The sequence below is a fragment of the Neovison vison genome, chromosome 8 (assembly GCF_020171115.1).
Source record: "Neovison vison isolate M4711 chromosome 8, ASM_NN_V1, whole genome shotgun sequence".
NCBI classification, from domain to species: Eukaryota; Metazoa; Chordata; class Mammalia; order Carnivora; family Mustelidae; genus Neogale; species Neogale vison.
Window position 1 is genome coordinate 136,609,730 of NC_058098.1, and position 26,898 is coordinate 136,636,627.

The following is a 26,898-nucleotide window of genomic DNA, read 5'->3' on the forward strand; positions in this document are numbered from 1 at the left end:
ACAAACTGCTTGCTTACTATGTGATCCCATGGAACTTTCTGGATATTCCTTCACTGTAGCTTTTTACTGACCTGCTTCCTTCATTGGACTGTGAGTGTCTACACCGCCAGGAACATCTGTTAATCACTGGAGTAACCCCCAGAACCAGGGACCATGCAATAAATGGACATTCAGGAAATACTCGTCAAGTGAATGAGTGGAATGAGTGAGGGACAGGATTAGTGAATGAGTGAGTGAACAGTGAACAGATCTAAGCCTTTGTTTAAGAAGAGACAGAATGGGGGCGCCTGGGTGGCTTGGTGGGTTAAGCCATTGCCTTCGGCTCAGGTCATGATCTCAGGGTCCTGGGATCGAGTCCCACATCGGGCTCTCTGCTCAGCGGGGAGCCTGCTTCCTCCTCTCTCTCTCTCTGCCTGCCTCTCTGCCTACTTGTGATCTCTCTCTGTCAAATAAATAAATAAAATCTTTAAAAAAAAAAGAGACAGAATGTTCTAGATAAATCCACCTTTTGACGGCTGAATCTGTGTTCTCTAAATTCTTCTGTTCTCCCCATAGCCTCCAGGATACACGAGGCCTTCGGTGCCTAGCTAGCTTTTTCCCGTTTTGCTCTTCAGTTACTCAACTGGAGAAGAACCAGTCAAGCACTCGAAGGAGGTTCTAGAACTGTGCTGTCCAATACAGTAGCCATTAGCTAGCGGTTGTTATTGACCACTTGAAATGTGGCCAGTCTAACCTGAGACGTGCTCTAAGTATCAAATGTACTCTGGGTTTCAAAGACTTGGCATGAAAAAACAAGTAAAATAGCTCATTCATCATTTTTATATGATCATATGTTGAAATGATAACATTGGGGCCATTGGGGGTTAAACTCTATTATTAAATTTAATCTGTTTTTCTTTTTTCTAATTTTTAATTCCAGTGTGGTTAACATATAGTGTTGTATTGGTTTCAGCTGTTCTTTTTACTTTTCCCATGCAGCTACTAGAGAGTTTTTTTTAAAGATCTTTCTAATTTATCAGAGAGAGAGAGCACAAGCAGGGGGAGCAGGCAGGCAGAGGCTGAGCAGAGAGCCTGCCGTGAGACTCGATCCCAGGACCCACTGAGCCACCCAGGCATCCTGGCTGTTAGAAATGTTTAAATTTCGTCTATGGTTGTGGCTGACATTGTATTTCCCTTGGTGTCAGTTCCCCCTGCTGGGCCTTCTTCACTCCCTTAGCTTCCTATGCCTGGATGACTTTCTCTTCGCCTGGGAAATCTTTCAGACTCAGCTGTAGCTCCACTTCCTCCAGGAAGCCCTACAGGCCCTCACCACTCCTGGACTCCACTTAATGCTAAATCCTTTGGCCAGAATCAGAGCTACCTTAGGCACTCAGCACTACAGAGAAACAAACCATTACTAATACAAAACCGAAATGCTCAAGTCCACTCCAAACACAGGACGAGAAATCAGAGGGGAAAGATACAGCATCTTAGCCTGCTACGCTTAAAATACTTAACTTTTGCAAATTTTGCAACTGATGGCATTGCTAAGGCCACAGGGCAAGGAAGGAACCACCCCCCCCCCCACCCCGTACTGCGGAGCTCTGAGACTGAAGGCCCGCGGGCTTCCACAGAGAACCTGTTCTATCAGCGACAAGGTTTTGTACTCAGGTGTCCCCGAGATGGGAACTTCTAAAGTAATTCCACAAAATAAGTACATGTTCACTTGTGGTGTATACAGTACGTGCTTTGCAAGCGTTTGACTGAATACTCGTCCGGTAGACGAGAAAGATTAGAAAAATATAATTAACATGTTATTTAATTGGCTCCCAGATGTACTGAGGGCTAAAAAAAAAGTTACTCCCCACCCCCAGACAAAGAGAACAAGGGGTGGGGAGTGAGGGGCAAGGGATGAGTGACGGGTGGAAAAGAGGGTCGCTAGAGGCCAGGGAGGGAAAGGGAGAATAAAGACCCTTAAGATAACAAGGACCAAACCCCAGACTCTACAGGAGGGACAGGAAGCCCTGAAAACCCAATTCGGGGTGCGGAGGACCAGGGGGCCACGGAGAAAAGAGAGGCTGATCCGCCCCGCCCCCAGCAAGTCCCTCCTTCCGCCGCTCGCTCCGCCCCCAATAAAAAAATCAAACCGGGAACCTCTACCCGGCCGCCTCCCATTGGCTATGCGAATGAGCGAAGCCCGCGAGGACCAATGAGCCGTGGCCACGGCTTGGCGAACGCCTTCCGGCCCGTCCCCGCCGTGCCGCCCGGCGCCTGCCTCACCGGCCGAGGGCGGGACGTGGGGCGGCGGGGGCGCGGCGCGCGGAGCTCAGGCGACGGCGGGACTACACGACGGCCGGGGCGCTCGGCATGGCTCGCCTGGTGCTGGGTAGGCGCCGGCTTCCTGGTGTCGGGAGGCCGCCTGGGAGGTCCCGGCGGGGCGGGCGTGCGGTCTCAGCCGGAGCAGGGGTGGGGGATGGCGGGCCCGGCCGGCGCGAGGGTGCGGGGCCCTGCCGGACTCGCGGCGCGTGCGGAGGGGAGGCACGTCGGCGGGGGCTCCCGAAGCCCACCCAGGGGAGCGTGGCGCGGCGGGGACGCGGAGCCCCGGGGCTGGGCGCGAACCCGGGGCGGAGGGGCGGCGGCGGGCCGGGCGGGAGCCGAGGCCGAGAGCTGCGTGGGAGCGGCGCGGAGCACCTTGATCCCTGGCGGAGGTTCCGGCCGGGGGCGACCTGAGAGGGTCAGGGTCAGGGCTCCCTCGATCCGGGCCGGCTGTCCTCACGCCGGCCTGCGTGCGGCTCGGCCGCGGGGTCACCACCTGTTCTGTGGAATTCCCACTGATGAGGATCGAAATATCAAAACCCAGCCCTGGGATCAGACCGAAGAGTTGCCTGCGAGAGGGAACGGAGCCTTCCAGAAGCCCTTTAAGTGCGGTGGAACTTTCAGAAACTCGGTGGAACGCGGACTTCCACGAATTCTGTAAATGTCCGTTTTAGAAACGACGGCGAGGGAGGTTGAGGATGATCCCGTCCCTTTCCTGGCGCCCCTTGGTCCCAGCCCAGCCCAGGCGCTCTCAGCGGCGTTACCGGGACGCCCTGGGCGCAGACCAGACCCCCGCCCGCCCCCGCTTGTGCTGGCTGTGACCGCGAGCGGGCCGCTTGGCCACTCTGGGCCGGTGCTGCCACTCTGGGCCGTTGTCAGGATGAATGAGTTCGCTCAGGTCTCTGGAGGGTAAGCGAGATATAAATATTTGCCGTAGGGCTGCGGAGAGAACATAGAGGAGGGGGGAGGATCCCAGTCTCTGTTTAGTTGCTCTCGGGTGAGTTCAGAGTCCGCTCCCGAAGAGTCTGTGATTCTGGCAGTTACCTCATGATTCGAATAATGCTAGTCAACCTTTTGGGGAGCCCTGCTGGTTTCTAGATGACCGCTTTGGGATCGTGTACTCTTGCTAGCAGGTGTAGGGCAGAGATGTTGCTGATGTGGGTTTGTAACATCCTTAACTACTGTGGAGGAATAATGGGGAGCCACAGATGGCAGAACCATCTGCTCACATAGATTCTAGACACTCGGATATGCCAGTTTCCCACTGGTGCTCATTATCAGTGAGTGGAAATGCGATGCGAATTTCAGAAACAGAACGTTCATGAGTGGAGGTTGACCTACTTTATCATCTTAAGTGGTCTGGGGTTTTTTGTTGGTTTTCTTGAGGGTTTTCATAGGGGATCGTGACTCCCTTCTTTCTGCTGTTGGAATTTATGCATCTTTTGAACTGTTTTTGTTTTTGTTTTTCTGAGTATTTCATTTCTTTCTAACCCTACTAGGTTATACTGCCTTTTAAGGAATTTGGGTTTCAAATCTCTGTTATCCAGACATTTCCACTGGAGAGCCATTTAAAAGAAAGGGGAGTCCCTTGTGAGAATCAGGCAAAATTTAAAGAAAATAAAAACTCCAACAACATGTTTAGAAGAAAAAAAAAAGCCCAAGTCCGTGTTATACTGATGTCATGACCATTTTTGTATGGAAAGGAAGCACATTCCTGAGGTAAAAATCGTGGCCCATCCCTTAGGTGACTCCAGCCTGCTGTCCCTGATTGATGGAGAAGGGAAAGAAACCAATTCTCCTGCCACAATCTACCTAATGACCCTCCCTGGGATTATACGAATGCAGTCTCCAGTCCTTTGGTTAAAAATCTGGATTGCGTAACCATCTTTCTAATGAGGTGGCCTTAGGCAGGTTATCCTTTCTGTGGCTCCGTTTTCTGGTCTAAAAATGGGCATGATGATACATACCACATAGATTTCTCAAAGTGAGTTAATATATCTTAGTTGTTTAGACAGTTCTGGTGTGTAATGTCATTTAAGCATTATTCATAGTTAACATGTCAGTGTCTGGAGAGTAGTTGGACAGATACATACATCAAAATATTAGCTATTCCCCCATCCCTCCTGTAAGATTCTCTCTTAAGGAAATATTTATATTTATTTGGGGGAGAAGGCAAGTATAAGAATTTTCAGCATTAGTGTGTTAATTGTGACAAGTTGGAAATAAATTCTGTGGGGGTAGACTGGCAGCATGATAGAGCCATTAAGAATGGCTATGTAGGGGGTGAAGGTGATCTGTAACTACATAGGAAATGTCTTTAACTTATTTTGAGTGAAAAAAAATTATGGAAAAGAATGTGTAGTAAGATCACATGCATATAAATAAAAGTTTTAGACCTCTAAATTACATGGAGATGTCGGTAAAAATAGTCACCAAAATATCGCTCATCCTAGTGGAACTGTTGATGGGTTTCTTTTGCATTTTTGAAAATTCCTCAGTGAGCTCAACGTAATGAACAAGTGTCAGTTCGTGTTGATTTTACAAAAAATGATAAACTTTAGAAAGTAGTGGAAGATTTTCCAGGACCAGTCTTAAGTTCTAAGCTTGTTCAGAATTAAGATTCTCTCTGCTTAGGTTCTTAATTTACTTGCTTTGTTAAATACGTCAAACTCCTCTTAACCTTTCCTGCAGCAACAGAAAGATTAGTGAGCAATGCAGTCCAGTAGAGATAATAATGCAAACTTTATATCTGATTTTAACTACTCTAATAGCCTCATTTAAAAAGGTAAGAGGAAACAGGTGAAATTAATTTTAATATATATTTCCCCAGTGTATATAAAATATCATTTTAGCATGTTATATCAAAAATACTAAGAAGATGCTTTTTTCCCCCTACCCAGTCTTCAAAATTTAGTGGGTTTTTTATACCATCAGTGCCTGTTGGGGCAGCCACATGTGGCGGGTGGCTGCTGTATTGGGCAGCAGCAGTTACCAAGAGAACCCCACTTTGGATGGCCTGATCTCCATCCACATGCACCCTTTCCCATCTTGGGAAGTGGGAAAGGAGGTCATCCTGTCCCAGGCTACCCCCATCACTGGCTCTGGTTCCCTCCCTTCCTGATTCCAGGCATTTTGTTTCATGATTCCTCCACTTTTTCTTAGTCTCTCTCACTCCCCATATTTTTTCCCTTCACGCTCAGATCACTCCTCTTAAAAGAGAAACCTTCCTTCCACCCCACATTTGCTTGCCTTCTTGTGCTCTTCATAATAAGTCTTGTTTTAAAGACTTACCTGTTGTTTCCATCAACTTGTTCCTTCCTACGCTCCAGTCTTCTGCAGATTGGCTGCTGCGTATTTTCACTACTCCGCCATAGCTGTCCTGCGGCGGAGGACAAGTCCCGCAGTTAGTTTTCAGTCTCCTACTTGACCTCCCACTAGCGTGTCTTACTGTTGTTCATTTCAACTTTCCCTGGGTTTGGGTGATACCACTCTCCCACATTGCAGCCAGAAAACTCTCTAGAAAACAAATCTGGTCATACCCCTCTGCATGATAACCTTTTATGTCACGTAGTAAAGTACACGGTTGCAATATTCTTTTTTTTTTTTTTTTTTTTAAGTAGTCTCCAGGGGCACCTGGGTGGCTCAGTCAGTTAAGGGTCTGCCTTTGGCTCAGGTCGTGATCCCAGAGCCCTGGGATCGAGTCCCACATCAGGCTCCTTGCTGAGCAGGAAGCCTGCTTCTCCCCCACTTGCCACTCCTCCCTGCTTGTGTACGCATGTGCTTGCGCTCTCTCTCTCTCTGTGTCAAATAAATAAATAAAATCTTAATAAATAAATAACTAAAGTAGTCTCCAGGTCATGTGGGGCTTGAACTCCCATCCCTGGCATTGAGAGCGGCATGCTTTGCTCTGCTGACTGAGGCAGCCAGGCACCCCTGGGACGCAGTCTTCTTGAACAGTATGATTACATTGTTCCTTCATGCCCACGACCTAGTGAACCATTTTCACCTGAGCAGTAAAAAGACAACAGTGGTTTAATGGGAAGAACTTGGAAAAAGAAGTCAGAGGCCACAGATGGGCCACTGGATGTGCCTTTGTTTCCGTATTTATCAAAGAGGGACGATTCCTGCTCTTTAGTTAGTGATGCTGTGAAAAACCCAGTGACCTACTGTGTTTGAGAGTGATTTGAAGATTCAAAGTGCTGTGTAAGTAGAAGATGGAAGATTTAGCAGCGGAGCAGTTAGCACTGGTGTACACGCCTTCCTGGAGAAACTCTCCGTTGGGTTATTCAGCAAAGCTCCGTTTGAAGTCTTCCAAATTCTGTCCACAAGGCTTAGGAAAATGTGACTAAGATGGTGCGCGCCCACGCTGCCTCGGAGGACAGGTCAGTTTCACAGTTTGGTACATCAGTAGATTAAAAGAAAGAAATTATATGATCATCTTCATAGATCCTAAGAAAAGGTAACAGGAATTTCTCTAATATCATCAAGTTTATTTTTCAACCCAAAGCCAGCAAATGAGAAAATATTAAAGTCAAGAATAGTTCATTATCGGGCGCCTGGGTGGCTCAGTGGGTTAAGCCGCTGCCTTCGGCTCAGGTCATGATCTCAGCGTCCTGGGCTCAAGTCCCGCATCCGGCTCTCTGCTCAGCAGGGAGCCTGCTTCCCTCTCTCTCTCTGCCTGCCTCTCTGTCTACTGGTGATCTCTGTCTGTCAAATAAACAAATAAAATCTTTAAAAAAAAAAAAAGAATAGTTCATTATTAAGCATATTGTATTAGATGCAAAGCAGTTGGAAAACAAGGAAGTCCTATATATATTTAAAAGGAGGAGGTGGAACTGGGTAGTACTACCAATTCAGAACTTTTGAGTTCTTAAGATATTTGTAAGTCAGTTCAGAACTTGTTTTCCTATATAATTGTTAAAAATTACATTTCAAGTCCTAGAGTAGCTAGCAAAATGCACAAGGTCCACAATTTGGCTAAACTGTGCTGTTAATAATGCAGGACTCCATGCTCGCTTTATAACATGGACGAGAAAATTCTTTGTAAGCGCATCCAACAACATTTTAAGTGCCTACAGATTGCCATGATAGTGTTAGCAGAAGTAAAACTGTTTATAAAAGCGGTTATTGCCCTTGATGAGTCCCAGTTTAGTGGAGGAAGCAAGTGATTTTTCCTCCGAAAGTAGTAAAGGTAGCGTGCTAATATCGCAGCTGTGTGTCACAAGAAATAAGTGCTATGTGCACTGCCCAGGCTCACAGGGTGGCCTCCCAACTTCTCAGTGTCCTCGCCCATGAAATGGCCGTAGTAGTATTACCTCCCAGGGTGATTGTGAAGAATGAAGATGTTCATGTATAATCATGAAGTAAGAAACGTTTTGTCAGTTGCAGCTTGAGAGGTGAAAGTGTGGCCTCTGTGTCCTTGTTGTGTCCTGCGCCAGGGAGAGGGAGATCCCAGGGGCTGCAAGGGCAGCAAGCAGGGGGCGGGGCTGGGGGTCAGAAGGGCCCTGCCCCAGGAGCACCTTGGGCTATTGACTCCCGTTGCTGAGTTTGCTGCCAGAGCACGAACCCTTTCACTCAATGTTTGCTTTGTGTCGCCGCAGGTCTGATGAGCTGCACCTTCTTCCTGGCAGCGAATGGTCTCTATTCCTCCAGCGACGATGTGATCGAGCTGACTCCATCAAATTTCAACCGAGAAGTTATTCAGAGTGATAGCTTGTGGCTTGTAGAATTCTATGCTCCCTGGTAAGTAGAAAGCTGTTGTGGGTTATATAGGGTACTTCATAAAGTTAGAGAAAATATTATTTGAAAGTGTGGTTTTATTCAGTCATCTAGTTTATCTAGCTTACTGCTTGTTTAAAAGAAGTAGGGAAGTGGGAGACTCCCTAGAGTGGTGTGAGTTAAAGGCCGTGGAGATTGAGTCCACTGAAAAAATACGGTTGAAGCAGCTAACTGTTGCAAAAAAGAAGAAATAAAATCCTTCTTCTGATTTTAAGAAGGTATATTTCAATGATGAGGCAAATGGGATCTTGATGGAAGGGAAACGCGTTTATGCTGAAAAATACTGGGCACAGGAAAGGGAAGATTGATTACATTCTGTTTCTTGAAGAGTGTTGCTTCCAGAAATAGGTCATTAAAAACTGGTTTAATTTTAAAATTCTTCTTTTTCCTTACATGCATTGCTGGCGACGAGGACCCTTGTGGGGTAAAGATGCAGTTATTGTTGAAATTAATGGTGCATGATTATACGTAGTCAAAATGCAGTATTGCACAATTATTTATGTAGTTCAGTCTATAATGCAAACAAAACAGAAACCCAACAAATAGACAAGTGTAGAGACAAATGAATGGAAACTGCAAAATGTGCTCAAGGTTGTTACTTCTGTAATCTAGCAGACCGTGAGTACCCTTAGGAGACCTGGGTCCCAGCCAGCTGTGTCCTGCAGATGATCTCAGGAAGTCCTTTTAGATGTGAGCTGCGCCCCCTATGCTCACATAGATGTAGTCAGTGAAATTCTTACAGATTCTTCTTACTTGCTTGAGAGGGTACATTTGAGGAATACCTGATGGAAGGTTTTCCTTTATTGCTGTAATTTTTTCCTTTGCAAGACCATGAAACTGACTTTTGGAAACTCATTACCAGTCCTCATGGACTATTTCAGTTAATGTCCAGTGTAGCAAATTAAGGTAAAACCCTCTACTTTTATGTTGCCACATTGTGAATACTACTTATCTGAGTGCCTTTATTATTTTTTTTTAAAGCCTCTCTTTTTTTATTAAATCCAAATGAGCATTCTGTATGGGTTAATTCATTTGTATTAGTAAATGTACAGATAGTAATTGTACAAACTGTTCTGTTGTTGAATGCTTTTGTATGCAGTTTTTATGTTAGATTTTTTTTTCTTCTATCATTTATGGCATGAGTAACTGACATTGTTTTGGGGAGGTACTATATAAAGATAATATACCTCATTCCAAAACTAAACCAAAGAGCATCATTGAGAAAGCCGGATCTGGACCTTGTAGTTAATGGTTAACTGTTAGTGGCAGTTTTGCTTCCTAATGTTCTGGGGAACAGGAGGTCTCATTAGAGCAGGTATTTTTTCCCCTCTTCTTGTATTCGAACTTGGCAGGTTGGTGAAGGCTTTGAATTCCTTCCAGAATAAAGATTTTCCTCTTTTGCGTGTAAAATAAAGCATATAGGACTGTGTAGGGAACCTAAAATATCTAAATAACATCAAAATATTAAAATAAATCTTGATGTGGTTATGTGGTACTCGTTCACTGGGACAGTAAATACCAAGATCTGGCAGCAGCTCTAACGCCTAGACACCATCATTCTGAAGTAGTGATGAGCATAGGCAAGGCTGGAAGAGAAATGTAGTGCTGTGGCAGGGATCTAAGAGTAGGCGTGTGTAATGTCCATCGTTGAAGGGAAGCCTTCATTTCCATTACAAGTTAGCAAAATAGAGGTGTCTCCCCCCCCATCAGAAGTTCTTGAAGCCCCTGCATTTTTGTCTACCAACACCTCCAGGGTCTGTGGACCACAAGCGAGGAACCCTTGTGTTAGAGATACGCTCTGTTTCGATTTATGTGGCATTTTGATCTGAATTTACTGTGCTTCATAGCAAAACTGAAGGTAACATATGCTCTTGACAGACTCTGATTTGAGTCCTTTCATAGTATAAGCTGAAATTAAAGAGGCGCAAAGTCCTATAAAACTTTGACTCCTGGACTTCTAAGCAGGAGCACGTGGACAGCAGGATATTAGATAGAAGTATGTAGAAGCAGCATTCCAGGACATTTCCCAGAAGATCCTGACATTTATTTATTTATTTATTTATAGATTTTATTTATTTATTTGACAGACAGAGAGGGAACACAAGCCAGGGAAGCAGGGGAGGGAGAAGCAGGCTTCCTGCTGAGCAGGAGGCCTGACATGGGGCTGGATCCCAGGACCCCTGGATCATGACCTGAGGCCAAAGACAGATGCTTAATGACCAAGCCATGCAGGTGCCCCAAGGTCCTGACTTCTAAAATATTGGATTAAGCTTAGCCCCTGTGGAAGCTGATAGTACATAGTGATTAAGAACGTGGGACCTGGAGTCAGAGACCTATCCAGCAGGTCTGTCACCGGTCCACTGTGTGATAGTGGACAGGTTTGTTAATTTCTCCATCTCTGTCTCCTCATCTGGAAGATGAAGATAACAAGGCCTATCTTCAGTGTCATGCCGATGAAATGAAGTTCTGTGTGAAGGGCTCCTCATGGTGCTGGCACATTGTATTTGCTCATTTGGTCTTTAGAAACCTAGATAGGAGACTTGACTTTGTTTTTTCAAAAAGAAAACAAAAAATAATCACCTATGCGTAAACTGGTTATGGTATCTTCATACAATGGATGTTACTCAGCCGTAAAAACAATATAATGTCTGCAGGTTCGATAAAGGGTATAAACATAACAGGTTTGTATATGTATAACTTTTTAAAAGCACTCATCTGTATGTGTTATGTTTTACAATAATTTATTTCAGATATTGTTCCCTACAAGATTAAAGTTGTTTTTTCTTGTGTTCTCGTCTGCCTCTCTCTTGCTCTCTCTTGCCCTTTTAACCCCACCTTGTGATATCGAGGACTTTTCAGCTTGCGAGGCTTATAAATTTGGGATTACATGTACATTTTTAGCTCCACATGCTGCTGTGGGAGCCAAAGAGCATTGAGATTTAGGCTCTAATATTGATGGCCTCATCTATAAAATGAAGAGGTTGGATTAGATCAGGGAATATCAAACCCAGTGGGCTTAAGGATCACTAGCTTAGCTTACTGAAATGTGGGTTCCTGAACCCCTTCTGTAGGCATTCTAATTTTATGGTGCCTAAGAATCTGCATTTCGCCTGGCCTTACAGAACTCAGACCACACACTGAGGTACACTTAACCAGAAAAATGCTAAAGTTCCTACCCAGGGATAGAGTTACAGGGAACAGTTTAAACTCTTTAAATATAATTTGATTAAACAGTAATTTGAAAACTTTTTTTTTTTTTTTTTAGTAATTTGAAAACTTTTTAAGTTAATATATAAAAAAGGATTATTGTAAAGCCACTTAAAATGGCTAGTTCCTTCTCGTCACTGGTCAGGTTTTATTAGTACATGTACTCCCGGCAAGCACCCGCCCCGTGCAAGCCACTCAGTAGACTGCTGGTGGAGTTTTGTTTTTTTTTTAAGATTTTATTTATTTATTTGACAACAAGCACAAGCAGGGGGAATGGCTGGCAGAGGGAAAGCGAGAAGCAGGCCCCCGCTGAGGAGGGAGCCTGATGCAGCACTTGATCCCAGGACACTGAGATCATGACCTGAGCCGAAGGCAGATAGACACTCAATGGACTGAGCCACCCAGATGCCCTGGTGGAGTATTTTTGAATTGGGGATTAAAGACATTAATTGTTGCCGTGTGTTTTCATCTCCTAAAAGGTGTGGCCACTGCCAGAGGTTGACACCGGAATGGAAGAAAGCAGCAACTGCATTAAAAGTAAGTTTCTGAGACATCCACGTTCCCCTGTGAATGTGTAAATCAGTATGCAGCTGGGCTTGATGTAGGATTGGAAGGTCATTTGCATATTGAAGCTCAGAGCCTTTGTTCTGGTGCCAGAATCATGTAGGGAGCAAAGGGATAGCATACATTTAATTTTTATGTTGTCTATTTTTGTTAACTCAGTCTTCCAGATGAGTGACATGATGATTCTTCATCATAGTGATTCTGGGAGCTGCCGAGTTCCCTCCAGGGCTGGCTTCTGTCTCACCCATCATTCCATGCAGAAAGGATTGTCCAGGCTAAAGCCCTCATTAATTCTGTTTGTCAGCCTAACCCTGCCCTTTACCATCTTGTCCCTGAGTCTACAAGAATCGAATGGTGGGTGTTGTGGAATCTGCTCCAGTTGAAAGAAAAGTAGCTAACGCTTTTCTGTTTTCACAGGATGTTGTAAAAGTTGGCGCAGTTGACGCGGATAAGCATCAGTCTCTCGGAGGCCAGTACGGCGTTCAGGGCTTTCCTACCATTAAGATTTTTGGCTCCAACAAAAACAGACCAGAAGATTATCAGGGTAAGGACTTTTCCTAACGACTCCATTCCCCTGGTTGGAATTCTAATTTGAACAGGTAGGTCAAAATTAGGAGCAAGGGCACATTTGTTTTTGTAAATAAAGTATTTTAAAACACAGTCACACTTGTTAACGTATTGTCTATAGTTGCTTTCACGCTCAGATGGCGGCATCCAGTAGCTGCTGCTGACAGGGAGGCCTGCCCAGCTGAAAATAAGTTCTTGTTTGGCCCTTCACGAAGAGTTCACCAGCTCTTGGTCTAGAATGAGAAAACCCTCTCTTTGTTGGTAGTACCTTTCTTAATTTGGTATATTCCCAGGTAGATTGGAGGAAGGGGTGCTGGTTCAGAGGGTGGAGGCCTCTGGAGATAGAGAGGGAACAGAAGGCTGTGGTCTGTTCACAGCTTGCCCTTCGGTGTGAGGACCTGTCAGCCAGGGCCATGGAAGGACACACTTGGAACGTGTTCTTAGATGTTTTTCTCTCTTCCTTGGGAGTTTGATAAGAAACTATTTTTTTAAAAAAATGAAAATTTCCGGAGATTTTGTTAGAGTTTTGCCTTTAAACTGTGAAGATAACCTCACGGCCTATATCAACCACGCACTTCCGAGTCCATTACGAGCCCCCTGACTTTTTCTTGAGTAATGTAGTTTCTTGTTTGTTAGTTTTTTGTTATCTTTTTAAAGATTTTATTTATTTATTTGATAGAGATCACAAGTAGGCAGAGAGGCAGGCAGAGAGAGGAGGAAGCAGGCTCCCCAATGAGCAGAGACCCCGATGCGGGGCTCTATCCCAGGACTCTGGGATCATGACCTGAGCTGAAGGCAGAGGCTTAACCCACTGAGCCACCCAGGCGCCCTGAGTAATATAGTTTTTGATGAAATTTCTAAGGGCTGTTGTCATTATTGAGTTTCAGTTACAGGGTTTAATACTTCTTAGATTAGGATTAAATTCAGCTAGAGAACCTAAAAAAAGGCCCAAGATAACTGTCATATGCAGGGTAGAACAAAGAGGCCTGGACTGCTTTCTAGTTTCTTGGCTTCACATATTTCATATCCTACTTTGTCCACATTTTTTTTTCTCTCTGTTATCATAGAACTAGTTTTTTCTATTTTTCTCAATTGGTAATTTGCTCTCTGCTGTCGCAACTAGATAATAAGTTTCTTACTCATCTGTGTCCATGTTGCACATTATGTAAACATTTGTGAGTTACTTTCCTTTGTAGATGATATTGATAGGTGAACAGGAAGGTGTTCTTATTCACACTAGTAATCTAAAGCTGAAGAAGGGGATTTGGTTTTCCCAGTGAAAAGTCTAGTGCAAAAGGCATTAGAGGGAGAACTTGGCCCTGTGTTAAATACACGTTCATACTGTTGGGTGTGTTCAAACATCGGATAAAGCTGACAGATTGAGGTAGTGTCCTCCAGTCACACAGCTCACTGCCACCTGTCTGTCTGATTGTCCTGTGTCTTCCTGTAGGTGGCAGAACTGGTGAAGCCATCGTAGATGCTGCTCTGGGTGCTCTCCGCCAGCTCGTCAAGGATCGCCTTGGGGGAAGGGGCGGCGGATACAGTTCTGGAAAGCAAGTAAGGCTGTATAGTGTTAGTTTTTGATGTGTGTAATGATTCTGATGCCAGAGTATGGATTCCTTGTAGAGGATAGGTTAGGTTTTTTTGTTGTTGTTTTACTTTTTTTAAGTCACTACTACTGTTGTAGATAGTAGAACTTTCGGTTAAAAACAGGTTAGATCAGCTAATGCCAGAGGGAGTCAACCAACCATCCTGTTCGTTTGACCTCCTCAGAGGCAGTCCCAGGGCCGCTTGCCACAACTGTAGGCCAAGAACCAGGCCACAGATGGGCTTCTGTGTCCCCGTGCTAAAATGGAAGAGTTTGAGCTGTAGACAGAGAAAGAGCTCCAGGCCAGGGGAGCCAGGCTCTGGGATCCTGTGGCCTTTGTAGTTCTAAAGTGGAAAGAAAAGAGACCAGATGGACTTTGGGCAAAGAGGGGTGAAATTTGAATGATCTCTTGGCCTGTATCTGCAGTCAAATGCTCTACCACTGAGCTCTACCCCCACTCTTGGCCTGTATCTGGCAATCAGCGTGAAATCCTAGAAAACTCATATGAATGGACAGGAAGAAGACAAAGGAGTTCTTGTTCCGTGGATTGGTATTTTAGATGTCCGTGTAGGAGATGGGGTGTTTAACCATGATGTACTTATGTTTTCGCGAAGACATAATTCTTACAAATAGAGATAAAATGGCCCTTGACTCCTAAAGAGACCAGTAAAACTAGCTCCTTACACAGATGAAGAAGTTACCCAGAGATTCCAAGCTCTTATCCTTTATTTCAAACTCCCAACATTTTTTTTTTTTAAAGATTTTATTTATTTGAGAGAGAGAGACAGTGAGAGAGAGCATGAGTGAGGAGAAGGTCAGAGAGCGAAGCAGACTCCCCATGGAGCTGGGAGCCTGATGTGGGACTCGATCCTGGGACTCCAGGATCACGCCCTGAGCCGAAGGCAGTCGTCCAACCAACTGAGCCACCCAGGCGTCCCTTTTTTTTTTTTTTTTTTTTTTTAAAGTCAAACTCCCAACATTTAATGGGCATAGTTGTCTCCCTACTTCCATGGCTTTTGGCCCAAGCACCAGTAAGCAGTAAACAGAACTGACTACTTCTGAGCCTTGGTACTCAAGAAAGTTCTTCGGAGGCACCTGGCTGGTTCAGTTGGAGGAGCGGGTAACTCTTGATCTCGGGGTTGTGAGTTTGAGCCCCACATTGGGTGTAGAGAGGACTTAAATAAGTAAAACTTTAAAAAAAGAAAATTCTTCGACAAAAGGGATTAAATGTTATATTAAGCTTTCTTGAGGGATAGGGATTCTATCTATGGAAAGGTGGCAACTGTGGTGCATTTAACATCCTGGGATGAAGGAGCAGCTGTGCCCGGTCTGAATTAGAGTAGTGTTATGGGGCGCGTCTGTGAGCAGTGTGGGGTTTCCCTTAACAAAACAGCAAGGACGAAACTCAGGTGCGTGCGATAGCTTACACTGTAGGTGCTGGTAATTGACAGTAAACACCTCTTAACACGCGAAAATACTGTTAAGGAATGCCCCCAAACTGAGTAAGTTTTCACTTGAAAGAAAAGCTCCAAACCTCATTAAGATGTGGGTGAGACTGTTAAATCTGTTTGGAACAGGAATAATGTGCTTTCTGGCCACGCCTAGTTTAATGTTCAGTGTCCCCTGTGACAGGGTAGGAGTGAAAGTTCAGGCAAGAAGGATGTGATTGAGCTGACGGACGACAGCTTCGATAAGAACGTCCTTGATAGTGATGATGTTTGGATGGTTGAATTCTATGCTCCTTGGTGTGGACACTGCAAAAAGTAAGCGCTCTCTACCGAGTTCTGTGCGTCGGGTGCTTTCAGTACGGTCACCTCGATTGCTTCGAGGAAGCGGGCCCAGACCTAGGTAATCCCCAGGATCTCCAGAAAAACTCTGGACTCTAAGTGATGGTTACACGTTGGCATTAGAATCTTCTCTTGTGTTTTCAGAGATGAGCAGGGAGCCAACGTCCCGATTTGGGGAGGGCAGTGACAAAAGGCCCGGGAGGGAAACGTGGAAGGGCGGTGTTGCTTCGTGCCACACACGCGCACAGGTGTGTCCAGGTGTGCTTTCACAGGCCTGGACAGACATGCACACCTCAGCTAAAGTATCTGTGCCAAGAGTTAAAACGCTTTAAGGTGCAAATATTTTTCTGTAGCCTTGAGCCAGAGTGGGCTGCTGCTGCTACGGAGGTCAAAGAGCAAACACAGGGAAAAGTGAAGCTCGCCGCTGTGGATGCCACCGCGAACCAGTTCCTCGCCAGCCGATACGGGGTGAGTGTGTCTGTAAGGCTCGTTTCTCTCAGAAATACACCCGTGTTTTCAACTCTTACTTCAGCCAGCGTTCCAAGCCTCCCTGTGTGGTAGGAGGGCATTTGTAATGAAACTAAATGACTTGATTGTTAAAACTATTAAATCTTCAACTCAAGACTATCATTTTTTTAATTAATTAATTTATTTTCAGCATAACAGTATTCATTATTTTTTCACCACACCCAGTGCTCCATGCAGTCCGTGCCCTCTATAATACCCACCACCTGGTACCCCGACCTCCCACCCCCCCCCCCGCCCCTTCAAACCCCTCAGACTGTTTTTCAGAGTCCAAAGACTATCATTTTTTTTAATCCAGTATCTCACTATTTCTGCTGTGTGCTTAGTGCAAATATTCAGCTTGCCCAGGCTTTTACAAGTCACTAACATTGCTTTCAAAGTCGGTCCATTTGTTCTAGAACAGATGTGTTGTATGAAGTATATAGGTGAGTTTTGAATGAGCCTTGGCTAAGCCTGGTGGGCAGACTGTTAAAACCACCTGGTTAACAGACCTTTGTGTCTCATCCCCGATCACTGATGTAGGCTGGGACATTGTTTTGTTAAATGACCTAGAAGGTAAGTTTAGAATCCATAGAGATTATTTTATTTCTTACTAAATGTCAATTTGATTGTCTTGTCTTGTCTTTTTCATAGATTAGGGGATTTCCTACAATCAAGATATTTCAGAAGGGAGAGTCTCCTGTGGATTATGATGGAGGGCGAACGCGATCCGACATCGTCTCCCGGGCTCTGGATTTGTTTTCTGAGAATGCGCCACCTCCTGAGCTGCTTGAGGTAAACCACTTCCTTCACTCGAGACAGGAAGCACTTGTCCAGTCTGATGGCGGGGGCTCTGCCTCAGTGATGACTCTCATTTTGTCTTTTCAGATGAGCTCTTTCCCTTCTCTCCTAAAGCGCTCTCTTGGAAGTGATACTGTACTTCCAAGTGGCGAAGATCTGTCTGATAAATTGTTGCGTTTTCATAACTTTTAGCACTAAAATAGTTACACTGCAGCGCTAGATGTCCCAGGCTGCTCATACACAGAACGCCTCCAGTCCCGCTGTCCCTGTTCTTCAAGTAATAGCTGTTCTGTGCAGCTAAGCATGGAGCGGGCATCGTGCGGGTACGTGTACGTCTGTTCCTCTCAGTTCCCACACGAATGCTTAGAGGTAAATATGCTTTTACCTCCATTTTACATTTTTAAACAGAGGCACAGAGAGCCTCAAGGGCTTGTGCATATATAATACACGTATCTGTCTGTCTGTCTGGCTAGTGGTTGTCGGAGCCCGGCTGCAGCCAGGCGTTGTCACTCCAGAGACTGTGTGTGCGTGATGTCCGCTGGCACCGCAGAGGGCGGGCTAAGGGACAGATCACAGGAGCCCGTCACAGAGCAGAACGGTCGCTGGTGCCACAGTACTTAACGAGGCTGTCATATTCAGGAGGAGCCACTCGGTCCCGTGAACTGCTTTGCTCTTCAGTGAATGTGACAGGGGATGTGACAAGTCTTTGTTGTCACACTGACCTCTGGGTTTCGTGTCAGCGGCCTTCCAACTAGCCCTTGTCTTCTGGGCCCACAGATCATCAGTGAGGACATCGCCAAGAAGACGTGTGAGGAGCATCAGCTCTGTGTCGTGGCCGTGCTGCCCCACATTCTGGATACCGGTACGATGAGCAGAGGCTCCCTCGCCGTCTCCGCTCTGCGCTCCCGGCTCCGAGAACGCGTGCTCGGTTGATGAATGTGACGGACTCCTTTCTCTTTCCCCTGAAAAAATTCTGTCTGTTTCAATCAGGAGCTGCTGGAAGAAACTCGTACTTAGAAGTTCTTCTAAAGTTGGCAGACAAATACAAAAAGAAAATGTGGGGGTAAGTTGTCATTATCTCAGTAGGATTTGGCTGGAAGACCTTCATTGCTCCGGAATTTTGGGTTTCCACTGTGTTCTCTGTCAGATGTGTCCTCTTTCTCTCTGGCTTTTTTTTTTTTTTTAAATAGGTAAATAACAATTATCCTCTAGAAGGAAAAGCAATCAGGACTCTTCTTTGTATAAAAGACACTCATCTGTGCCACGGTGTACTCTTGCTCAGAGCAGTCATTTTAAATGGTGGTTGGGGTCCCAGCTTGCAAGCAAAAACCGAGTCCCCTAACTGCACTCTGGTACAGCTTTGAGGGCTAGATAAGGCAGAAGTAGAAGGTTGTTTTCTTACCCTTTTCCAGGTGAGGGGGCAGATACAGGCAGATTTCAAGGTACAGTATGTCTGCCTCCTGTTGAACATTTTTGCTTCTCGTCCTCAATACCTCTTGCCGTCCCCCCTGCCTCCTGCCCCTGCTGCCCCGCTCAGGTGCCAAGTTCCCAGGATTGTGGCCCTACAGAAAAGCACTTCCGGTGCCCCTTAGTCTTCACTGCTGTAGCAGTTGAGTAAAGAAACGCAGTCGAGCATGTTCATAGGTCTGGAATAATGACATGTCAGTAAATTTTACAAAGTCACACTCCTGGAGAGCATGTGTAATCCTCCCAGTGATCAGTAGGAGTTCAGGTAACACAGACAGAAAATTTACCAGGTTTAGTGGATATTTCAGAGGCTGGGAGGAATATTTTGTAGATTTGAGGGACTTCTGGAGGTACAGGGTAGGGCTTCTAAGAGGGGACTGGAGTTAAGAGCGTGTCTAGAATACATTATTTTGGTAAACTTTTTTATTTCTACATCCCTTTCATTCCATAAAATAGTTGGAGTGTAATCATTTTTTCAATACCTGCTAATTATATTTCAACTAATTTGAAAGGGATCTTTACCCTGAAACCCGCCTGTCTTTCTAGGTGGCTGTGGACTGAAGCTGGAGCCCAGTCGGAACTTGAAAATGCGTTGGGGATCGGAGGGTTTGGGTACCCTGCCATGGCAGCCATCAATGCACGCAAGATGAAATTTGCTCTTCTAAAAGGGTCTTTCAGCGAGCAAGGCATTAATGAGTTTCTCAGGTAATTTCTTGCTCTCTCGAGTTGTTTTTATTTCGTGGCTTCATTCTGTGGTGGTGTGGGTTCACAACTGGGTTTGCACAGACCAGCCAGTAGCTGGAATTGTTTGGCATCTGGCATTCCGTCGAATTACATGTTTGCGTGCTAAGTCATCTTCCTGTAAGAGCTGTGTTCTCCTTCCCGTGGAAGGATTCTACAGAGCGATGGCCACCTTGCCGTTTTGTGCCGCTGGCATTGAACTCTTCCTGATCCTCATAAAAGTCTCACATGGGCTGGAAGGAGCCCTTTCTCACCCATTCCCACCCTAGCATGCTCTGTGCCCCTGACCTCAGGTAGGATGGCTTCCATTTCTGGCCATTAGCTCTAGAAGGTCATTCTGTGGAAACGAGCTTACTTCTGCAGTGACTTCAGACAGTTTGGAGCTCTCTGTCGGCCCTGCTCCTCAGCTCATCCCAAAGTTGACTTCATCGCCTTCCAGCAAATAGAAGGCAGCGGCGCTGCACTGTTTGGGTGAATGCTTCTCCTTATAACTGTGCCTTTCACAACGGTGAACCTCGTCAGCCCGGACCTTGTCTCTCTCCACTCGTGCAGAGCTGGTACTAAGCTCCGGGTAAAGAGCTGATGAACACGTATCTTGTAGGCTTTATGTATTGTGTACCGTATTCTTACACTGAAGTAAACCCCAGAAGAAGAAACAATTAAGAAAATCAGAGAAAATGGTTTGTTACTGTAGTGTGAGAAATCTGTGTAAATGGACTCGCATAGTTTAGCCCGTATTGTTCCGAGATCAGCTACTTAGAAAAATGTCATCCATTTTCAGCAGCGGATTCCAGGGTCAAGAACCTTAGGAAATGCATGAGGGCAATAAATAACAAGATTGAGCCCTCGGACTCACTGACTGGCAATGACCGGTTCTAACCCCAGCTTTGACTTTATTCGTACTTCTTTTCAACTAGTTTTTCTTTTCTGGTTTGTTGTTGTTTGTTGAGTACAGAGGAGGTAACTAGTCTGGAACTGTCAGGATTGCGCCCACGTTCTACACCACCTGGGATAGCTTTTGTGTACTTAATTTGTATTTAAGCAAAATAAGTTTTTCTTAATTACTGGTGATAACTGGTTTTACCTGATGCCAAGACCTGAGCAATTTCACGCCTGGTCGCATTGCTGTCCTTGCTTGCAAAGATAACACCATATTCAGGAGCGAGAGGTGAGAAATGCCTCCGCAGGCACCTGGTAGGCAAGTAGCCGTTTTAAAAGCATTGATGTGCTTGCTTCGGCAGCACAGATACTGAAAGCCACAGATACTGAAAGCGTTGTTCATGCACATGCACTCGCTTTGGTCCTTCCCCGGCAGGGAGCTCTCCTTCGGGCGGGGCTCGACCGCACCTGTCGGAGGCGGGGCCTTCCCCCCCATCAGCGCCAGAGAGCCTTGGGACGGCAAGGATGGCGAGGTGAGTCCCCTGCCAGGGGGCCATGTGCCCGCGGGACTTGTCGTTGGGCTGCTTGTCCAGCCGCTTCTAACTCTCCCTGTCCGTGTGCCTCTCTGCTGTTTGTCAGCCGAGTCCTTTCCACCGGGAGGAAGCCTTGGCATGGGGTCACAGACGTCCTGCCTTCCGCAGCCTTTCAGGGCCGCATGGCACTGGATATTCTTGACAAAGATCGAGGTTTCCTTCCTGCGTATCACCCCAAAACTGAGCATTTAGCCTGGAATTCATTTACTCGGTGTCTGAGAAACAGTTACAGCTTCGGGATGAGTGTTTATCCTAGTTCACTTCTGCCCCTTCCTCCTCCGAAGGACCAGCTAAATGGCTGTCGGTGTTAAGGAGGTGGGAATTTGTTAAATTCATGCTCCACCTAAGTTCTCAGCTTTTCCAGCTGACATAATGGGCAGTGTTCACGCAGGAGCTGGGTGAGGGAGGAGCGGGCTCTCCGATCTGGGGCATCCCTAGAAATGACCGCTCCATGGTGAGCCCAGGCGCTCGGAGCCCCTCCCTCTGCCGCCCCTCCCCCGCCAAGTCCCTGCAGGGCCTCACGTTGGCTTTGTTTTCCAGCTTCCCGTGGAAGACGACATCGACCTCAGTGACGTGGAGCTGGATGATTTGGAAAGAGATGAGCTGTGAGAGGCTTGGCACAGACTTCAGTTCGCTTTCCTTGGGAGAGTTCCCCAGCAGTGAAGGAACGTTCTTCACGATCAGATGAGTCTACCAGTGGCCTTTTTAACCAAGAAGTAGCACTTGATTGGTCATGTGAAAACACTGCACCAGTGAACTTTGCATCTCAAGAGAACAGTGAAAAATTCTATGAATTGTTGTAGCCAGTGAATTGGGTTGTATTCTGTCCAGTAATACTTTGAGGAAAACTGATGGGCTGTTGACATATTTTCCCTCCCTCTGACTGCTGCTTGAATGTTCTTGGAGGCTGTTTCTTACATATTAAGTTTTTTTAATGTGATTCTTTCGTTTGAATATTAATGGCTTTTTTCCATTAAAAAATAAAATAATATTTTGGACAATGCCAATAAATGTATGAAATTAGTGTCCACATCATAAAATCAGAGTCCGATGTTTAGCCAGTAAATTAACATAACAAAGGGAAGACCCTGATGTCTTACCTCCCTATAAACCTGTGACCCAGAGGACACCATCTGGAGGCCAGCCGCAACACAGATTTCTTACATGTCCTGCGAGGCCAAGTTCCAGCTGCGAATTGTGAGCTGTACAGCGAGTTTGTAGAAAGAAGGGTGAAAAGCAGTGGGCGGTCAGTTGAGAACTGCCCTTCGTGCCCAGGATTTTGTCTTCAGCCCGTCCCCAGTGACCATTAGGAAATACGGCCGAGGACACAGCTCGGGATCGGACGTGCTTCCTTCCTCCAGCCGCACGAGGTGGCCGTGAAGGCCCAACACGGCAGCCGCTGACCGACCGAGGCGGGCCCGTTTCTGTAAAGTGCAGTTCCAGTAATGTTAGAAGATAAGAGACCATTCAAAGGACTGAGCATTTCTTTATTGTAACTTAAAAAAAATAAATACAACTGTAACTAACTTTTGTGAGCAATTTCTCTAAAAGGTGAATTCCGTAGGGTCCTCCGGCGAAGGGAAAGGTGTCTGCAGGCGTCTGGAGACAGGAAAGCGTGCTGGGGCCGCGCGGCTCTAGTCGAGGAGACTGAGGTCGATGTGGAAGTAGACGTAGGGAAAGTAGTCCTGGGTGCTGAGCTGCAGCCCTGGGATCTCCACGGACGCCTGCAAAAGACGGCACGTTGGCGCTCTATCTAGATGCAGACAGCACTCTGCTGTCCCGCCTCGTCTGCCCGTTTCGAGGCGGCTCTCGAGCTCTGACACACACACACACACACACACACACGGCCTCTTCCCTGTTAGACTTGCACACTTGTGAAACGTAGATCTTAGCAAAAGGGTAATTTCCATCTTTGCAAAGTGCCTCCCACGTGGAGAGATGGACGTCTGTGCAGAAAGCCGGCGCTTTCTGGATTCTCTACCTACATCCAGTATGCTTGCGGCTGCTACTTGATCCAGATGTCTGAAGACGGAGTTCAGCACCTCCCGTAAACGTTTGGTGGAGGACTTCTTGTGAGGCTGGAGGAGCACCGCCTGGAAATTCACCGGAAGTCCGTACCTTCCCAGACAGACAAGACATGCGTTAAGTTACCTCAGAAGCAAGTGTGGGTCAAATACTCCCGACAAGAAACAGGAAGTTCTACTAAGAAAAAGGCCTCAGTCAACATAGCTTAAGAAAATAAATCTCAGCTGAATGAAACATCTAGGGTCAGAGGTGACACTACTTGGGTTTTTCTGGATAGGAACGTCGCTAGTAGAACACGCTCCCCAGCCATTTCTGCCTGTTCACGGCGTGGTGTCTGCTGACAGCGAGGTCACCTGGACCCGCAGGAGGACCCGTGAAGGAGGCTGCGTGTAACCACGCGTGCGCTGCTTTCACTATAAGTCAGGCCTACGACCTACTGAGTCCTGTGCCTTCGATGGACTCTGGGCGAGCTGAACCCCGGTTTCAGAGGCCCGCCGAGGTCTTTCCAGGAGGCAAGTGCCGGGGAAGCTGGCTGGCCCAGCCGATGGCCTTGTCCCTCCTCTGCTCCCTCTTCCCTCCAAAGCTCTGGCATTTCGGGGAAAATGAGCAGAGGGGCTGCCGCCTTCTTACCTGAATGAGCATTTGCCCTTCACACTCCCTACCCCAACGGCCAGTGTGCTTCAGAAACCTGCTCCACGCCCCGGACTTCACTGAGACCGTCCTCTCCCCGCGCTGGCCGTCACTGCCGCCCCCGTCGGACTACACAGTCACTGCCCCGCTGCTCTGGGAGATGGTTCATCCTCCCTCACGAGGACCGCGGTGCTGAGAGCTCTCCTGCCTTTCCCAGCCTGGGAGCTGCTGCAGGGCAGAGGCACGGGTCCATTCTGTCCCCGGTCCTGGAGAGCAACAGGCCCTCCAGTGCTTCGTGGATGCTGGCGGAATGCTCTTTGCTCCCCTCACCAAGCCTCCGAGACCTTGGCCCCTTTCTCAGCCCACTCTTAACTTCAGGGCTTTTCACATTCTTGCCAGACCCTTCCAGTCCTTTCCCTGCGAACCCCGTGGTGGATCAGTTTAAAGGAACGCCTTCTGTTCTCGGAATGTGCCTTCCAGGAACAGCTGGGTCTGCTCTGCTCCTGCTCAGGGCCGCCCCCCACACTGCTCCCTCCTGGATCGCTCAGTAGACGACCCTCCTCCCTGATCACTGAGGCCACTTGGTGGGGAGCCCTCACCGGTACCCTCCATACCAAGACCACTGTAGCCACCCCACACCCCCTCACCTGGCTGCAAGGGGCGTCGGCCTTTCTCACCTGCTGCCCCCTTCCCTGTAACGTCACCACCTTGCCCTGCGTAAAATAAACTTCCTCGGCTCCCTACGGCTCTCATTCCAAACCAGAGAGTATCCAGTGTCCTGTGTCACCCAATCATCCTTCGGCCACCACTCTAGCTGGTCCCACCAATGGCCTCACATAGCCTTTGCAGGGACACGTAGATCCTTATGCTTCCTCTCCCTCCTCCTGCCTCTGACTTCCTCATGGGCTTTTCTGCCTCCACCCCTTAAATGGTGGGGTTCCCCCAACGTGCCCTTTCATGTTCCCTCTATACAACTCTCCCTAAATGAATGCACCCGCATAGCCACCATTAGGGTTCCCTAACATTCCCCACCAGCACCCCTCCCAGGAGCCAGACTGACCGGCGAGCTCCCTGGCCGGCTCCTCCCGCCCGCTGGCCCATCTCCGCTTTCATCCCGGATGACTGCGGGCCCCGGTCCCCTCCACCCTGAGGGGGAGCTAGCACTTCCTCGGTGAGGGCTGGGTCCACTTCACTTTGGTTTTACTGAGTCCACGAACAGTCAGCATCTAGTCCTTGTCCAGCTCTGGGCTGAGTGACAGAGGTGGAGGGCGAGGAGGAAGACAGCACCACGTGCCAAGTGGGGAGTCGAAGGAACAGGCCAGCAGGGGAGTCCCACCGTCTTTGCTCTAACAAACTTGGTTCCAACATCTGTTTTCTTGGACTATGATCTCTCCACAGAATAGAATATGGAAAAGCCATTTAAAAGGATCAAGCAGCACCACACACACGGGTAAGAACTGGAAGCAGGTCAAAGTAGCTGCAGCACAGTGAGGGCGGATGACCCCATCTGGGGGCTGAGAAGAGTCTTGAAACCACGAGCCGTGATTATCTCTGGGCCGGGGGACTGTGAGGAACTTTCTCCACAGTATAGATTTCTAAACTTGAATTTTTTTTTAACAGCGTTCATGTATTACAACTGTATTCAGGAAAAATACAGATACAGTAAGAAAAAGTTCTACGCTGATAGTCTCGTAAAGAATCATTCCTACAGCTAAGTGTGAAGTGTTAAGTGTCTGCCTTTGATTCAGGTCATGATCTCAGGACACAGGGACTGAGCCCCGTGTTGGGCTCCCTGCTCAGTAAGGAGCCTGCTTCTCCCTCGGCCTCTGACTGCCACTCCCCACTCCTTGTGCTGTCTGCCAAATAAATAAAATATTTTTTTTATCTTTTTTTAAAGATTTTATTTATTTGTTAGAGAGAGAGAGAGAGAGTAAGCACAGGCAAACAGAGTGGCAGGCTAGAGGCAGAGGGAGAAGCAGGCTCCCTGCCGAGCAAGGAGCCCGATGTGGGACTCGATCCCAGGATCATGACCTGAGCCAAAGGCAGCTGCTTAACCAACTGAGCCACCCAGGCGTCCCATAAAATCTTTTTTTTTAAAAGGATTATTTCTACATATACTTTTAGGGGAAACCATTTGATCCAGCTTAAGATACTGAAGACCTCTACCTCTGCTCGAGCAAACGGGCATCTGCACTATGGGGCCTGAGAACCACTGACTTTGGAGGCAGGTAGGTCAGTGTGGGGCCCCAGACGGCTGGAACACTGCGGGTTAGCCTGCGTACACCCTGCGACCCAGCGCCACCATCCAGGCCATTCCAGGTTTCGGAGACAGGCGGGCGAGGACCTATCTGTATTTGGACAAAACCACACCTGGAAGCCACCCTATTGTGTTTGGGCAAACCCGTGCCTGGCAGCCACCAGTTTGTTTGAACGAAACCACACTGGCAGCCGTGTGGAGCATGAACCAGAGGCAGAGAACCAAGTGTGAGCCCGTGGCAACAGCTGGGCCGGGGAGGCCAGAGGCAGAGGGAAGAGAAAGCAGAGGCAGGAGGATGAACTGTTAAGGGCGCTGGGGGGCCCTGGGAGTGGGGGAAGGGAGCTGAGCCCTCAGGTTTGGGGCCTGGGGACAGGGAGGATGTGAGGCCACTGGCATTGACAGGGCAGCCAGAGGAAGGGGTTGGAAGGGAAGAGGAGCCAGATGTGCAGAGAAGCTGGTGTCCGTTGAGCAGCAAGACCAGGAGACGCAAGAAAGCACAGGCAGGGAAAGGAGAAGCAGGGAACAGGCCTCCGGGTGGGTGGCTGCCCGGCAGGCAGGTGAAGGGGCTGGGGACAGCTCTCCAGAGGCTCGGAAGGCCAGGGGAGGCCAAGCAGCAGGGGCGGGAGCTTCTGGAAAAAGAGTGTCCAGCCAGCCGTGTGTGGCGCTGCCAAGATCTGGCCCCCGAGCTGATGACATGGAGCATCTTCAAAACACAGGAGAAAAGCAGGCTTCGGAAAATTTCCTGGATGTGAGCGCAATCCAGCTGCGACATCTGTCACCCCACGGATCACCAGGGTTGATTTGGTTGATGTGGCTGGCTAGGCGGGTGTCCTCGTCCCCCCTCACGGCTCCACGTGTGTCCCTCCCAAAGCCGCACCCTCCGTCCAAGGGGACGACCGTCTCGGTAGGGGAGGACCACCCTTCGGTCAAGGGTATACGAGCAGCTGTGCTCCGCTTCTAGAACCTCCAAACCAGCTCTCCAAAAATATTTCCTATATAATTCCATTTTTGTAAAAATTAAGTAAAAAATGGATCTGTAAACTAGGGGAAAAAAGAGCAAAACAAGGACAAAAACTCCTAAAGCGGTTCACGCCCGCACCGGAGCCAGCAGCGCGCGCTCTCGGGGTCAGAGGCAGAGGTCACTCTCGCTCACTGCGCTTCTCTATGGTTGCCTCATTCTCCACAGCGAACCCACTTCGCTTTTGTTAAAAACAA

The 26,898-nt window shown here is 47.5% G+C and overlaps 2 protein-coding genes across 6 annotated transcripts in view; one reads left to right on the top strand and one right to left on the bottom strand.

Moving 5' to 3' along the window:
• Window positions 1-2,280: 2,280 nt before the first annotated feature.
• PDIA6 (protein disulfide isomerase family A member 6) lies at window positions 2,281-22,297 on the top strand. Its single transcript, XM_044262077.1, has 13 exons — window positions 2,281-2,365; window positions 7,896-8,037; window positions 11,760-11,817; window positions 12,262-12,388; window positions 13,862-13,968; window positions 15,632-15,762; window positions 16,140-16,254; window positions 16,945-17,085; window positions 17,869-17,953; window positions 18,082-18,154; window positions 19,105-19,263; window positions 20,615-20,711; window positions 21,312-22,297. The coding sequence occupies exons 1-13, from the start codon at window positions 2,347-2,349 to the stop codon at window positions 21,378-21,380; spliced, it is 1,323 nt and encodes a 440-aa protein (XP_044118012.1). The 5' UTR covers window positions 2,281-2,346; the 3' UTR covers window positions 21,381-22,297.
• ATP6V1C2 (ATPase H+ transporting V1 subunit C2) overlaps window positions 22,238-26,898 on the bottom strand; it is a 52,862-nt gene continuing 48,201 nt past the window's right edge. For all 5 annotated transcript variants that reach the window (XM_044262075.1, XM_044262073.1, XM_044262074.1 and 2 more), the window contains 2 exons: window positions 22,757-22,889; window positions 22,238-22,495 (listed from right to left, as the gene is read on the bottom strand). In XM_044262075.1, the coding sequence (XP_044118010.1) occupies window positions 22,406-22,495; window positions 22,757-22,889 (223 nt within the window). In that variant the 3' untranslated portion in view covers window positions 22,238-22,405. The remainder of the gene's footprint in view (window positions 22,496-22,756; window positions 22,890-26,898) is intronic.

Bases quoted from the DNA above. Each gene is read 5' to 3' on its own strand.
- PDIA6 (XM_044262077.1), top strand. The intron at 15,763-16,139 runs GTAAGCGCTCTC...ATTTTTCTGTAG, and splicing joins TGGTGTGGACACTGCAAAAA to CCTTGAGCCAGAGTGGGCTG. The intron at 20,712-21,311 runs GTGAGTCCCCTG...TTTGTTTTCCAG, and splicing joins GGGACGGCAAGGATGGCGAG to CTTCCCGTGGAAGACGACAT.